The sequence below is a fragment of the Pygoscelis adeliae genome, unplaced genomic scaffold (assembly GCF_000699105.1).
Source record: "Pygoscelis adeliae isolate BGI_AS28 unplaced genomic scaffold, ASM69910v1 Scaffold32, whole genome shotgun sequence".
NCBI lineage: Eukaryota > Metazoa > Chordata > Aves > Sphenisciformes > Spheniscidae > Pygoscelis > Pygoscelis adeliae.
This window is the reverse complement of record NW_008824368.1, coordinates 3,699,386-3,716,072: the sequence shown is the minus strand read 5'-3', so window position 1 is coordinate 3,716,072 and position 16,687 is coordinate 3,699,386. Positions and strand designations below refer to the sequence as shown.

General features: G+C 37.1%; 1 protein-coding gene across 1 annotated transcript in view; it reads right to left on the bottom strand.

Moving 5' to 3' along the window:
- Window positions 1–440: 440 nt before the first annotated feature.
- Window positions 441–16,687, bottom strand: part of SUCLA2 (succinate-CoA ligase, ADP-forming, beta subunit) — a 24,132-nt gene continuing 7,885 nt past the window's right edge. The window contains exons 2-10 of the mRNA XM_009319961.1: window positions 10,964–11,063; window positions 10,605–10,767; window positions 7,705–7,833; window positions 7,118–7,256; window positions 5,615–5,776; window positions 5,391–5,533; window positions 2,634–2,754; window positions 2,235–2,323; window positions 441–1,252 (exon numbers count right to left, since the gene is read on the bottom strand). Coding sequence (XP_009318236.1) covers window positions 1,178–1,252; window positions 2,235–2,323; window positions 2,634–2,754; window positions 5,391–5,533; window positions 5,615–5,776; window positions 7,118–7,256; window positions 7,705–7,833; window positions 10,605–10,767; window positions 10,964–11,063 — 1,121 coding nt within the window. The 3' untranslated portion in view covers window positions 441–1,177. The remainder of the gene's footprint in view (window positions 1,253–2,234; window positions 2,324–2,633; window positions 2,755–5,390; window positions 5,534–5,614; window positions 5,777–7,117; window positions 7,257–7,704; window positions 7,834–10,604; window positions 10,768–10,963; window positions 11,064–16,687) is intronic.

Below are 16,687 nucleotides of genomic sequence, written 5' to 3'. Positions count from 1 at the left end.
AAACAAAAAATTAGTAATAGTAATTTAACATCATTTGGAAACTAAGTGGTAAATGGTTCATCATCTGAGTTCCAAGTTCTGTGTAATGCCAAAATCAACAGTACTGTAAGGTGACAAAAATTAATGGTTAATACTAGATTTGTTAGTAGAAGCAACACTTCCCCAAAAAGCAACATTTTCTTGTGTATTTGTTTGTGCAGAGATCGGTTATGGCCACTTTAGTAAGATGTTATATGGATGATGCCTGTCCAAGCTTTTCAACACCGTGTGAGTTCACGGGTTTTTAATCATGCAATGCAATTCAAGGAGGAAAAAAATTAACATATGTGCCATTGTAAATTTACTCCTAAAAAGTTTTTAGCTTGCTATCTTAAATTATGGTTTAATCCATGAGTATATTCAATTTATCAAAATGGTGACATATAAAGAAAAAGACAGTAGAAGTTTTGGGAGACATTTTATTAATGTATGATTTTATTAGCAATGTACAATAGACATTTTAATTCTTTATGTATACTGTCTCCTTTAAGTTTGGTAAATGCTTGTTCATATATAAAACTACACGAAGCTTTTTTTGTAAGGACCAGAAATCATGAAAATCTAAGTGCTACAGTATATTTTGTAGTGATTAAACACGTTGTCCAGAAGAGTTACCAGTCACTTCAGTGAAGCACTTCTAAAAATGTTTCTGATCAAGTTCAAATGCACCTGTTCATAAATAATGATTGGTTTGCTCATGTCCATTATACTGCTCAGTACAACTGTCTCCAATATAAAATACCGTTTCGCTACATTTTTCCACATGGACAACTAGATAAACTAGTCATATTTACTTTTAACCAAGGCTAATACAAATTTACAAGTAAAGTAACTTCAGAATTTATTCAGAATAATTATTTTTCAACCAGAAGCTTTACTTTGGACAACGCAGAAGTATATCGCAAGTGACATTCTGCAGCAGAAGCTGGAGGCTCGAGAACAACTAAGAAGGACTAAATATCAGCAATACATGCTTTTACAAGAACTCTGACCAATCCGAATGTTAACATTAAAGACCAGGTACTTCAGATTGTGTACCTGTCAAACAATCAAAACCTCCACACAAAAAAATGAAAAATATCCCACAGAACACAGTATTTCAGAGAACGTGTTAGACACTGGCATGACATTTCTCAGATCAAATTGGCAACTGAAATTTAACATCCACCTGAGCTTGTTTTGCTAAGCTTACTATTTCAGAGAGCTTCACCACCTGAAAAACAGAAAATAAAGACTTAATTTCAAAACAATTCTACTTGAGTGAGCTGGACCAATCTTTTCAAATAAAGTAATGCCAGAGAATCATCAGCAAGATCTTAAGGGAGGGGAGGGTATATTTTGGTCTAGTGCTTCTTAATCGTGTTTAAATGAAAGATCAGTCAAGTCTTTTCGAAAACATCTCACACAACTATACAGTGTCTGGTTCTCATTTACAACCAAATACCTTGATAAAATGCTGCAAGTTTTAAACTTTATGTGCCACCTTGTTTTGCTGGGGATATTATATACGTACTACTAGGGAAGATTTCCATTGGCCTAACCAAAGCTTGATCAGCCTAGCAGGACTTAATACTATTCCTTAAAACAGAGGGCCATACTGTCACACTAAGCAAGTTCTTCCTCCAAGCAATCCACAGCTGCTTCAAGAGCTTCAACCCCAGGAAACAAAGCAAAACGAAACACACACACACACAAAAAAATCACAAACAACCTATCTGAATGAGTGAATATCTAATTACCTTACGAGGCAACAGGACAATCAACTATGTTTGGTTTTAATCATGCACACTGAAATACAGTGGTCTATCAAAGGAAGTGTTACATTGCGTTTTTCAGCTACCTTAATTTAAGTATCTTCTTCCAATTAATAAAGCTAAGCTCTTAGCCATTCCCCTACCAAGGAGAGTGACTGATCTGGTCATTTACCTGTTTTTTTGTTTTGTTTTTTTTTAAAACCTATTTTTTAACCCACTTGGGGGGGGGAGAAGGGGTAGAATAGCTTCTGACTGCGTAGTTCTCCTTACAAAATACGTACTTACTAATTTGTAAAACATTTGCTTCAGGCCCTGATAATAACTGGCACTGTGATTTATCCTAAGCTACCTTTAGTTGATTGAATGGAGTTTCAACTTTTCAATATTCTGCAACAGATGCTATGTTCTGAAAAGAATATTCGTAACCAGCTTTAATCTTACCATTTTTGCAGCTTCATCCAAGTCATCACACGCAAGGATTTTGAGGCCACTAGCTGTTATTAAAGCTTTTGCATCATCAACTCGTGTACCTTAAGAAACAGATAAATTGCCACTCTTATTGAACAGGAGACTACTATTATTACCAGAGTATTCTCATATTTTCTAGGAAGCCTGTTCCAAAAGTAAGTTAGTGAATAAATCTAGAAGACAACTTTAGTAGTTATAAAAGCAGGAAATCTCTTTTTATTAACTTGCCAAACCTCACCATCTAAATTCAAGGCTTGCCTTATTTTTCCATAGCCTTCAGCTTACAGGCAACTTGCTACGCAATATATAAAGCTCAAGAGCATTTGTCAATATGAACAGAAATATACTGAACATGTACTGAAGCACACTCACCTTGCAACCGTACCACAATAGGTATTTTTAGGTCCAAATCCTTTACTGCCATAACGATGCCTTGTGCTATCACATCACATCGCATAATGCCACCAAAAATATTTACCAGAATAGCCAGTACCTACAGAATCAATGACAATATTCACGTTAAAAATGGCCAGAGGCACATCAGATAAGAGTACCACTCAGCCTTTCAGCCTAAGGAAAATTCAAGCTCCATAAGTGTAATAAGGGACTCTGCGAAAGACAGGGAACACTTCTGTTCTAGAGAACATCAGCAACAAAAGTACAGTTCTATAGAGTCACATACAGCAGAACAGTTACTTCAGGAAAACCCTATTGCAAAAATGCCTGTCCCAGGAAACTTCCACATTGTCCTTCAATCCAGCATGAGTTGCAGGCAATAGCTATTTCTCTTACTCACAGTGTATATTCTGTGTAGCTACTTGAAAAGGCACACACCCATTTTCTGTACAAAGCCAACACTGTACATTACTTCAGAATATTCTGAGCATGATTAATAAAGAGAGAGCTGTTTGATTTTCTTCAAGCAAATAAAACAGATGAAACTTCAGTAAAGTCATTTAACAACTTAATTTCTCAACTGTTTATCTTTCCATTTCTAACATTATTCCAGCAGAGGTACCTCCCACATTAGTACCTCCACGTACTGAAGAAGCCATACTGAAGAACACAGAAAATTTACAAAACTCACATACAAGACGCTGTTTATACAGTTTACTTAAAAGCTAGCACACTTAGAGGTAAGCTATCTGAAATATGTTTTATTCGGGAGGACTAAGCTTGAGGTTAAGGGAAAGTCTTTTCCTACTCAAGTGGTGGAAAGGAGGGGTAAAAAGATCACGGTCAATGGTGAAAGATGGAATAAAGTAGGAGCAAAAATGGGTAGACAGCCTTGGAGGACAGAACAAACTTAAGACAACAAAACAGTAATGTGCAACTGGTTAATAAACAGTAGCTTGGTTCTCCTTGTCTTGCAATTAGACTAGCTCATCTGTGTGACATTGTTCTTGCTCCCGCTACTAATGGGTAGAAGCAACTTAGACTGGCACCCCAGAGGGCTGTTCCATGTAACCCCTGAACTGAACCCAGAGTGCCAGCCAGAGTGCAGTCCATGACACCAGTGGGCTGTGCTGCTGTTTGACTTTCAGCACCAGGAATCCCAGCTACAGTCATCTTTTTTTGATAAAATAGTGAGCAGCTAAAGGAAGGCAGAAAGGGAAAGATATATTAAGATATATTAAGAAATCTGTTTGGACACCCTCCATCAGCAGAGAATTGGCATTGCAAGAACTTGTCCCAAATCAACAACGCCCAGATTTGTTCCCTGTTTCTTCTCCTCTTCTCTCTGTAATTCAGGTGCTCTGTGCTTTACTTTTCCCTCAGTGTGCTGAAAGAACGTGAAGAAAGAATAAGTCTTATGAGGAGCGGCTGAGGGAACTGGGGTTGTTTAGCCTGGAGAAAAGGAGGCTGAGGGGAGACCTTATTGCCCTCTACAACAACCTGAAAGGAGGTTGAGGCGAGGTGGGTGTCAGTCTCTTCTCCCAAGTGAAAAGTGATAGGACGAGAGGAAATGGCCTCAAGTTGCACCAGGGGAGGTTTAGATTGGACATGAGGAAAAATTTCTTCACCAAAAGGGTTCCCAAGCATTGGAAGAGGCTGCCCAGGGAAGTGGTTGAGTCACCATCCCTGGAGGTATTTAAAAGACGTGTAGACGTGGTGCTTAGGGACATGGTATAGTGGTGGACTTGGCAGTGCTAGGTTAACGGTTGGACTCAATGATCTTAAACATCTTTTCCAACCTAAATGATTCTATGATTCTATAACACTTTTGGAGAGTGTGTCAGACCCTGCATTTGTTAACAAAAATCTTTCCAATGGGGAAGAGACTAAACTCCTCTGTAACATCACTCACTATTTGTCTCTGGCCCTTTCCAAAGATAAGCAAGTGATGCATGAAATTCTGGTGCAAAAGTAGCATACCATTACCAGGTCCTGCAAGTCACTCCCACCTTTTTTGGTTACCTCTTTTTCATATTTTTCTTTCCCGAACTGCCATCAAGTTCCCACTGGGATTAGCACCTCTATGTAGACCATCAAACCACTCCTCACATTGTCTTTCTGGGATGGTAAAGCTCTTCCTCTAGTTTCAACTAATTTATTATTTTAATAATATTCAAACACTTCGGATAAACTTTCAATAGGATAAATGCCCTTCCAAGCCCATTACAAAGTTATTTTATCTTACATTACATATAATTAGTACCTTAGGAACTTGTTTGTGCACAGCACAGTGAATATTCATCTCTACAACTCTATGCACAAAAGAGACCCAGCTGCAAAATGGGCCCAAAAGAAAAAAAAGGAAAAAAAAAGAAAAGGAAAAGGAAACCCATCTGAATACTGGTTTCTGTTTAAACAGCAGGTGGGGGGAATTTCTGACTCAAAGATTTCTGGAAAGATTCAAATACAGCTGTAACTTCAACCAGAGGACACAAAACTGCCTACTCAGTACACAGCCAAAGAACCTATTTTTAAAAACGGGAGAAAAATTCAACAGGTTTTCAGGCCTTCTTCATTTGCACCAAAATTAAGCTAACATCTCTATTTTCTTCCCTTTTTAATTCTATGCTTATAAAAACATGTTTTCTGGAGAACATGCACTAAGCATTGTCTTTCAAAGCATAGCCTGTTTTACCACTGCGTAGGACCTTGATATGCCAACTCTTCCCTCACCTTTTTATCAGAGGTAATAAGCTTAAAGGCTTCTGTCACTTGCTGCACTGTAGCACCACCACCAACATCAAGGAAGTTTGCTGGAGTTCCGCCGTGAAGTTTAATTATATCCATTGTGGCCATAGCTAAACCAGCACCATTGACTATATGAGAATAAAGATAACATTTAGGAATTCAGTTTATAAATCCATTAGGTCATTTAGAATTCATTAAATAGAACATACCTAAGCAGCCTATGTTTCCATCCAATCCTATATAGTTGAGATCTGCTTTTGCAGCGTCCCTGTCTCTTTGATCTTCCTGTGTCCAATCCTGCATATCAAAGATCTTCTTCTGACGATAGGCTGAATTACTGTCAAAGTTTATCTTTGCATCCATACACATCACTGGAAGGAAAAAAACCAAACCATCATTTAATACTAGACTAGTAGCTCAACTGCTACATGAATATGTTGAAGTATGCTAAGTCAAACTTAGCAGCTAGCTCATGCAGTCCAAACTTCGTTTTGCTGAAAAGACACACTTAGCACTGCATGTAAATACAAGATTCTCTCCAGTTTACCCACACAATCAGTTAAGTCCCTTTAACTGCACAAAAAAGGGAAGATAACTATTTCTTGAGACACTCCAGAAACAAAGCAGCTTACAACAAGCTCTTTGATAAATCTGGGCAAATTATGCTTCAGTAATTAGCATAAAATTAATCCCTACAGAAGGTCTCTGGTTTGGGTTTTTTTAATCCCTCTCATTTTTCTGCTTTTAGATTAAATTTTTAGATTAGCACACAGAAACACAATGAAAAAACATCTGAGTTGGAAGAAAAGGCGACAGAAGAATACACACAAAAGTAAGTTTCACCTAGATATAGCAGCTGACATGGAAAACCTGGCGTATTCTTTACATCAGAACTAAGTTTCTGCCTGCACAAATGTAAGACTTCATTTCTACCCCTCACTACAGATGATGTAAAAATGACAAGGCACAAGAAACAGATGGGAGAGACTGCTCCATACTGTTCATTTATGCAGTATTATTTTAAAAAAAAACAAAACAAAAAAACAGTAACAGTAGAGTAATTGTAAGCTTCAATGAAGGAGCTACATTCATGTTTAAATTTAAAACTGTTGTACTGGAGTTCAAGTACAAATATTCTCCACAGATTTATTTTTTCATGAGAGGGGAACTGGCTGTGATTGAATATTAACCATTCTGCAACTGGATATGCTAAAAACCTGATAAACATCAAGATATCACTTAAACACCTATAGTCTTTCAATACATCAAACATCAAACTCAGTCAGTCATTCTGATGCCTGAGTAGTAAAGGCAGGAGATATCTAGAAGGTGCTACTGTTCTGGTTACCTTTTCAGTACCAACTTTGAATACACAACATGGCTCAAGTTTCAACTCACGAATTTTGAAAAGACCCAGGAATGCCTTATGCTGGGTAGCCAAACGTTCAAGAGCGGAAGATTTGTTCTTTTTAAATAAATAAAAAAATTTTAAAAAGAAGCTATTTAAACTTAAGATCCTACTTAGCAATTAAGAACATATCTACTATGCTTCGATTCTCAAATTTATATGCTTTATTAAATTCATTTTTCAACATACCATGTTAATGCTAAGTCCTCTTGCTGTATACAGCTAAAGTTTTAGCAGTGCGAAGCAACTAAAATTTACAAAAATGTCAAGCTGTTACATGAAGAATACAAAGAAGAAACATTACCAACTCCTGATGCATCTTCCACCATAGGATTTATTTCTATCATGGTAGCATCATATTTCAGAAAGAGATTATATAATTTGATCATATTTTCAGCTGCTTCATCCACCAGATTAGGAGGAAATCCCATTTTTTGGGCAAGCTGAAAGTAGAAGATTGGTTATCAGTTAACTGATGTTTGGGGTCTGATTTAGTTACAAATTAGGAATGTCCCAGTTTAGCTATTATTTCAGTGTCAATTGAATTTGTAGATGTAGAACCCTCCTGTCTTCCTAGAAAAAAAGTAACTCTTGGGTTTGAAAAGATTGTTTTCAATACAAAACACTGCACTTAACCTAAAAAAGAGCTAGTAAAAAATCATCATCATATGCCTTTACAAACCTATATAAAAGCTAGATAAAGCACTGCCATGCAGAATTGGATTTACATTGGCTATCACCTGAAAATACTTAAATATCTAGTTCAAATCTGTTTCAAAACGTCAAAAGGGTTTAAGACAACTCAGCAGGTTGAATGCATGCACACTTTACAAAATTTAGAAGCAACCCTCCCATCCTCACTAATGTGTACTTTTCCACATTAACAATTACCCTAACAGCTTGCTCCTTTTTTATGCCTTCTACTATATCAATGGGTTCCTTAATTATCGCATCAGGATTCTCTGCAGCAACATCTTCAATATTAACACCACCCTGAGAACTGCCTATCAGCACAGGACCCTAGAACAAAAAAGGGAAAAAAAAAAGCGTAAGTAATTTTATACCACATAATTGAAACTTAGTTCTTCCCATGAGATACCTCACAGCAATAAAACCTTGTTAGTTGGATTTTTTTTTTTTATTTGGGCATTTTATTTGTATGCTGAGGAGAATGTTACTATCTATTCAATACATCTATATAAAACCCTTTAATAATACTTTCCAAATTCTAAGGTTGAGTATGTTGAGTCCAATTTCTTTTAACAAGGAAAACTTTCCTTTGTATACACTGTAGCAACAGAGCAATTAACACACTAAAATTTTAGTTTTAAATTTTGATAGAAAGATTCAACTTAGTAATCATATGAATTGATTTTCTAGTTGTCACCAGAAAAAGAACAGCCTTCTCATCTCCCCCTTCTCCACTCACCCCTACACAAACACGCATCGAATGCCAGGCACTCATTTATTCACTCTGCCATGCTCCAACTCCAAGGACAAATCTAGGTCTGCAGAACCTAGTGACAAATTACTGCAAACTATTCCTGTTCAGTAGGATGACAAAGCTCAATAACTATAGCCATCACTGAAAGTAAGTCACAGAGTTCTGACAAAACAGCACTCAATTATGCAATACTAAAAGAAATTAAAAAAACAGAATTGATAACATTTGCAGCAGAGATTTTTTAAAAAAGCTATCTAAATCTCAACAAAAGCAACAAGGACTCACTACCATGGAACCTAAAAATCTCTCCCCATGGGAACAGTCCTTGAGTTTACAGTAAAGACACTCACTCATATCATCTCAACCTACCTTCCCTTATCACCACCCGTCATGCATGGATTATGACAGCTGGTGTACTAAGGCAGCATTTCATATCAGCACAGGTCTTAAACATTAAACAGCCTTTTAACTGTTGACAATTAATTACGGAAAGTGTGACACTGGTTCAGAGAACATGCTTAATAACCACACCACTCCCCTCCCATCACCATCCTTCCAGATGGAAACATATAGATGGTGAATTACCCTACATCTAATAGCAAGGTTCAACACAGTGAATATTTCTGGGTATTCATATCCTGAATAGTCAGGAAGCTACAAACACATTATAAAAATAACTCATCAGAATTAACCAAAATGAACAGTTTTGCTTAAAACATAAAATAAGTCTTGCCCCTATTGGCGAATAACACCCAAGACATAAAGTTCCACTTTCAACTGACTACTTTACAGACTTGCTCCCCCCCTTAAAGGAAGAGGTTTGCAACAACATCAAGAATACACACTGTGTGCTATTTAACCTTCACACTTCCTTCTTTTGAAAGGCATTTCCTCATCATAAACATCCTAGACAAGTTACAGCAATTACAAGCACATCTAAAAACATGGCTTATAAAGTCAGCAGTAAAAACAAAGCACATGCCTATCAAAAGACAATAATCCACACAGTTATGCTCAATATACACTAATAAGATTTATTGTTTTACACAAGAGCAAGAACAAGTCAGGAAAATATGCTTCCCTTCTTTATCTAATTTGCTTAAATCAGTTACAGTACATTTTATTTCCATAAGGATGCTTGCTCATTGCTTACACAATTTGAAGATTATAAAATCCAGCCATTTACAGTATTTTAATGCCACCTTGTGGTAAATCCAGGATGCATACTGTAACATTTGGACCTTCCCTGCTCTATCATAGAGTACAACAGAATGTAGGTGCCCAAGTCACATAATTGTACTAAAACCCAACACAACTGATACTTTCTTATCAGAAAGAACACTACAGAGGAAGAGGAAGCAACAAATACAATATTTAACTCCTAATTTTGCAACAAAAAAATAGAAGAGTAAGTTTCCTCATTCCTCCACGGAAATTTATTTCATGCTCATGCCAGAGATGCTCCTCTAATTACCAAGAGCAGTGCCTCTGCAAACTCTTAAGCATCTGCATAGACCAAATTCAGTTTTTGTTGAGCTTCAGAAAATAAAGTTCCAAGATCTGCTTTACCCTGGCTTTGTTGAAGTTATTTAGCAATTCATGCTCTACGCTCCATAATGGAACACTAGTCTGTCAGAAAATACACTGCCACACTTCAGTAACTGGGTTTGAATTGTAGCCTAAAAAACTACATACCCACACATACAGAACATACAAGCCAGGACTATGGCTTTCATCTTCCTGAAAGCTCTGAAGACAGACCTCTAGGCCCAAATCTTCTTACCAGTTCCTGAAGAGTATTGGCATAAGAAAGTTACCAGCACTCTCAAAATTGAGGGACACACCTGTGCACCTCTAGGAACCTCCACACACTGGAGAAAAAGGATGTTTGATTTATCCAGGACCATTGGCTCTTCCAAAAGACTTTTACTTATCTTGTTCCTGACACTCTTAAATAGTGTGTACCTGTACAAGTACACACATAGCTGTATTTTAAAACTAAATTCAAGTATAGGCATCTGGTACATAAGTGCAAACTAAAACCAAAATGAAAATAACCCCCTCATTCCACCCATGTCCCCTTCAGCCATATGACTCTGAACTCCATTTGGGGCTACTAATACTCATTTATTATTCCTTAAATTTAAACTGTAGCATTACATTTTTAAAGCATTTAAACACTAAGGCAATCATATAGTCAGAGATACTAGGAAACAAAATTTAGGTCATGTATATTTCTGATTTTCAAAAGCAAGCGACCAGTACAGTAAACAAGTTTTGTTGTTTTTTTTTTTAAATTCAGCTATAACAAGTTAATTAGTTTACTTCTATTTCTAATATTACTCACTTGAAAAGACCTTTCCATTGTTATTGCAAAATAGTATTCTCTCCTGGGATATCTGCGCTCACAGATAAATACTTGATTGCATATCCTGCCCTTTTCTCCTGTCTGCTTGGTAAACAACTTCTTTCCAATCATTTTGGAGGAGATATCTTTTGCTTCTTCTGGACTAGAATAAAAGAAGCTCAGAATGTGACAAAGAAACTGCTGGAAAAACAGAAGTAGCATAAAAAAAATCTTATCTAATTTTTGTTATTTTAAGGTTAATAATTAAAACACTGATTTTAAACTAAGCAATAGGTTCAGTTCATAATGTGAAACTTTGGAGTTTTTCCACTTGGTTGGATAATTTAGAAACAACTTACGAAAAAACTATTTTCACTCCTCCTTTGAGGCCACCTTCAAATGTTCCTTTTCCTCTACCACCAGCTAAAACCTGTGCTTTTACCACAAGATCCTTTGAACCTAGAATGAAAGAAAACCCAAAATTTGTCATCTGTGACTACTATAATGAATTGCCCCAGATAAAGGCTGTTTTCATTTTATTCCCCCTTCTCCACCCCCACCCCCCCGATTCAAAACACAAATATGTGAATCAAAGACTGTATTGTAACTCACGTAGGTTATTCCAAAAGTCTCAAACCATCCGCAAATTGCAGTTTTAGGCTATTCTGTGAACAAACCTTGGTGAGTTAGTATCCAAGTGTTGATACTTTGAGTGTTCTGATGTATCTTTAACACGTGTTTGAATCACAAATGATTAAGCACCCAGTAAGAAATGGTTAGTATCTCACAGACTATTAACAAGATGAAACTGAGTATCTGACACACCATAATCCAAGATTTTCCTTAAACAAGTACAAACACCCTATTATCTGTAACCACTATCTTCTCAGCAATGATATGCAACTATGGCACTTACCCAAGTCAACTTGCAGGTCCACTATGGCTTCTGTTCAGCAGAGCACTGATGCATAAGCTTGAGTGCTTTGCAGAAGTCAGAGACCTAAGCAAATCCACTATTTTTCCCAGAGTAGGCAGAGTAAGCCCTTCAGTTGGCTTTAACTGTTTAAAAATCCTTTACAAAATATTCTTCTAGGTAGGGGAGACTGTGCATTTGGGTTTAAAAAGTAAAGTATGAGAATACAATCAAAATCAACTGGGATATTCTAAAGTGTCATTGAAAGAAAAAAGTTCAAGTCATTTAAGGTGATAAAGGAAGAAAAACAAAGCCCTGAGTTATTATTCAAGTTCAATTACACTGAATACACTGCAGAGAGCAGCTACACTGCAAGATGTTAAGAGCTGCCCCATTCACATTTGTGTGGCACGTCCCATCTTTTCTCACACCACCATTAGCTGAGCCACTCTGGTCTTTCCGAGCAAAGAAAGAACTTGCTGTTCTCTTGGATGTGAAAAGGGAATCATGGAAAACCCTAAGAAAAATTACAGTGCTCAAGCAAAACTAGCCGCTATGCATACTGAAAAAGATTATGGCGCACACAAAAAAATCGTGTTGATTCCTATTTTGACCTGCATCCTGCCTGGCCAGACAAAATTAAACTTGCATAATATCACAAGCTAGAGTGGCTATAAGCAAAGGGAATGCTCAAGTTACTGCTCCCAACTAGCTACTTGTAGGTTTTACTTCTTGACTGTCTACCTAACAACAGATCTCTGAATTTACAACTGATATGAAGTTCTTTGGCACAAGAAGCATGAAGGTTATAAACACACAAGTATATGTTGATTTACTATAGTCTATTGTCTAATATTTAATTCAGCTCCTGAAGATAACTATTTTTTGCGACTACTAAGTACTGTCAATCAAGTAAGTTAACATGCTTTATAGAAGCCACGCAAAACAAGACTTAGCTTGTATGCAATTACTTCAAGTACAAAGCTTGCTTTAGGAAACACTAAGCCTCATGTATGAATAAGATTATAAATAGTAGCTTCATGGATAAGTGAAGCCACATACTCCAATATACAAGCTTAAAAATAAAGTTCTATCCATTTGAAAACAATTTACCTTGTACGTATGTACAAACACAAAATTTGGAGGAGCACGACTTCTTAGTATAAAAGAGAGAGGAAAATACTTTCTTTTTTGTGAAGAGATTTTAAAAGAAAAAAAAAACACCAAACCCCACACTTGCTCCCTTCCTCACAGAAGATCCACCTGGGGTCCTTCACAAGGATTTGAAGTGACTCAAATATTTAAGATTTAAAATATTCACAGCATTATTTTACTATTTTGAGCTTTCTAAGGAAGTTTTATATCTGACAAAGATTCAGAACTGATATACTTAGTAATCAAAACTAAGAGATTTAACTTACAGTCCACTAGGAAGTTCAGAAGAGAGGGTCCTATTTCTCCCCCCTACTTTTCATCTCCTACACTAATTCCAGAAGGTAAAAGCTGCTTCTACAGAGATGTTTTCAGAAAAGTCATGAAGTTCACAGGCACCTTCTTTGTAGCGATTACTGCTCCTAGCAATAAAGACCAGAATCTGAACAAGTCAGAACCAGATGCCAACTAAAGCTCTGGTAAGCTCTCAGCTAGAACATTACGTTTAGCTCTGGGCATGATCATAAAAGTAATTTTTAATAGGAGAGACTGGTTACTACGATGATCACTGAAATGAAGTTTCCCTTACAAGAAGAGACTAAAAGAGCTTGGCACTTCTTTAAATCAAAGGATAACAAAGCAAGAACACAATTACAGTCTTTAGCCATACCCGGTGAGGGACACAGCAAGAACGCACAACTACACGTACATCATACATTCCATTTCCTGCTCTACACCAGCCAAAAACAAAAGCCACCTACCAAGGGAAGTCAGTTTTAAAAAGGTGCAAGAAAAAAAGACACTTCTTTACACAGAAGATAGCGAAGCCTGTCAGGAGACATGAAGGCAGAATAAGAGATTCAAAAGGAACTCAGCAGAGATGTTCCCTCTGGTTTTTCTTAGGCCACCAATTATGAATGCTGGGGGGAAATGAGGAGTACGGACTGCAGAAAATAGCCAGGCTAACAATCTCCCTAAATAGCATGTTCTTTTGCCACCATGAGAGGCAGAATATTAGGCTAGATGCACCACTAGCCTGACCCCATAGGATATTTCTTAAGAATTTAAGTATTATGCATGATTACACTTTGGTAACGTACAAAGACATCCAAAAAAAGTGCGTGAGACGCAACTTTAAACTTTTCGCAATCAGTTTTGGCCATAACAAAGTTGTCATTGGACTATCCCTTATGAAACAGAACGCAACAATTGTGGCATTAAATGAGCAGGATATTAATGATTTGTAATTTGTTTTCCTACAGCACTGCAAGCAAACTAGCTGCCTGATTGCATAAAAACTTCACATTATGATTGCACATAAAACTTCAAGGGTTATTTGACCAGCTAGTTTACAAGCAATTAAGCTGCACAGATGTACCTGAAACAAAATTAAAGATAACATGTCCCAAGAAAACCTTAACTTGACCCATACAGAAAGTTTATTGTTCAACAAACATCTTTTTCCTGAAGCTCCTATTTAAAGTGACCGTAAAATTAGAGGACAGAAATGTTTGGTTAAACACCTCATCTGCAGTGTTACAGCTGCAGCACCATCACACAATCTGACACAGCAGAGAACTGCTGATACACAGTAATCCAACAAAAAATTTGGAAACCGGCAGCTAACGTAGTTTTCCACTCAGTATCAACAGTCATGCCCTTCTGTTTTTCTTACACCACTTTGAAATACTACTAGGCTTTTGTTGCAATGAAAAATAGCAGTTTCTGCCCTAGAGCAGGTATCCACATACAAAGTTAGACAGTTTATGCCAGCCAACACTACACCACAGCAGCAGTCCTATCCTACCTCCCGTCCTCAGCTTTTCACTCCAGTCTCCTCTCTTGTGCCAGCATAAGCACTTGCGCAATCATGCCTTGAAGCATATCAGAAGAGTGACTCTGCTGAAGGCAAAAGCTAATCCAACAGACAGTACTTTTGCAAGCCTCCGCGCTGTGCGACAAGGACACTGAAGTGAGCAGGACAGAAAACAGGACATCTGCTTTCAGCAGCAGTAACAAACTGCAAAGCCTTAACACAGGGCACTAGAACAAAACAACAAGCCTTTAGTACAGCTAATGTCTCAGGCAAGCAAGCTACAGACCAATGAACAAAACTCAGAACAAGCATTTGTTAAGAGCTGCATTTCCATATTAATGGCAGTTAGCACTAAAAGCATACGTAAGTAAAACAGCCTGAAAAGAATCAGGAAATGTTTAGAAAATTAAGAGTAGATACCAATGAGAACAGGTGCCTGAAATCAGCAGAACACTGAGTTAGCATCTATCTGTTCAGGACAACAAAAACCTATACAGCACTAACACTACAGGTTTCACCTTCAACAATGGTTTATTAACCAGACAGTGAAAGAGTAATACAGCCAGGAAACAGCCCGATCTTCATTTCTAGCAATACGGGTATTTATTTATTGGAAGGAATAATTTCTGATTCCATAACCTAAGCTTTCAAACTGTGGGAAAGGTCTCTTTCTCCTTGCATGCATCTGTTGATCTATGTAAAATACCATCTTATGATAAGCTTATAAAGAAGCAAGAAGGCTTGTTGCTCCATTGTACCTCTGAAGTTTTCTGTGCAAGCAGCAAGTCTGATGATTTGGGCAGACAACCTTTCTTAAAGTGTTCTGCTTCACAAGTTTCTGTTCTGACTTTTGTCAAATCACTTTAATTGCCACTTCTGGGCCCAATATTGACTGAGCAGCAGTACTGCTTTCCACATATTATAAACACCTTCATGATAACTATGCAAGCCTAAAGCGTTCTGATAAAACAGACAATAGTAGAAGGCAGTGATAGGTTAATAACACAAGTGCCAATCAAGTTCTCAACTAGCATTCAACTGCAAACTTACCCGAGAGACAGAGACCCATAACTTTTGCCTCTCTTACTCTGTACTGAAAAGTTTTTAGTTCCAGGAAGAATATCTCTCCATTTATAATGCAAACCAAATTTTTTCTTCTGCACAGGTATAATAAAAACTCTAGGTTTAAACAATATTGTTGTATTTACTGGAATTAGGGAGGGAGAAGATGGGCTTCTAACTAACAATGTATTATCAACAGAAGTCTCAACATAAAGAGTATGCCGACCCTAACTCTGCCAACACAGACAGAGAATCTCTTCAGTGTATACTGTCTGTGCCAATAAGTATAGTTATTTAGAATTTAACTTCAAAATTACATTTTTTCAGCATTTGAATCTTTTGAGTGTTAGAAGAATCACTGCATGCAAATCAAAAGTATGATTACTGAAATAATTATGTGCCAGGAATCTTCATACTTTCACTGAAAGGAACATACCAGTCAGGAGAGCAAACAAGATGTTTCATGCCTATTACAAATATTATTTTCCACACAAATTATTTTCTGACGTTGATCAACGGCATCAAGTTTTTCATCAACTCGCAAGACAGGTTTGTTTCTGGCAATAGCTTAAGTTACGCAATTAAAATACAGCGGTCAAAATTTGAATCTGCTGGTTAGACAAGTTATTTGAATTAGTGAATTATTATCAACAACGTGCTTTGATATTAGAACTTCAAAGGAGTGAAGTGCTATAGAAGAAAGCAAAGGCTGACACAAAATTTAAGCTTCAGATGCCAAAAAAGTAGCGTTTGCCAGAATTCAAGTAATTGTTTGGTTTCTAGACTACAAATGCTGGTTATCTAGAATTTCTGACCAGGTAGGAGGGAACATAATTGGAAAAAAATCTACTTAGCACTGACCACTACAGCAGGTTTTTTTTAACACCTGGGGGATTTCTGCACAAGTTTCCCACCACAGATCATCACCCATGTCCTACACCATCTGAATAAATACTCTGGAGCCTCAGACTCTAAAGACGACCTAAAAGACATCAGTTAACATAGTCAAGCAGATAATTCACAAATCATAGAATCATTTAGGTTGGAAAAGACCTCTAAGATCATCAGGTCCAATCGTTAACCGAGTACTGCCAAGTCCACCACTAAACCATGTCCCTAAGCACCACATCTACACGTCTT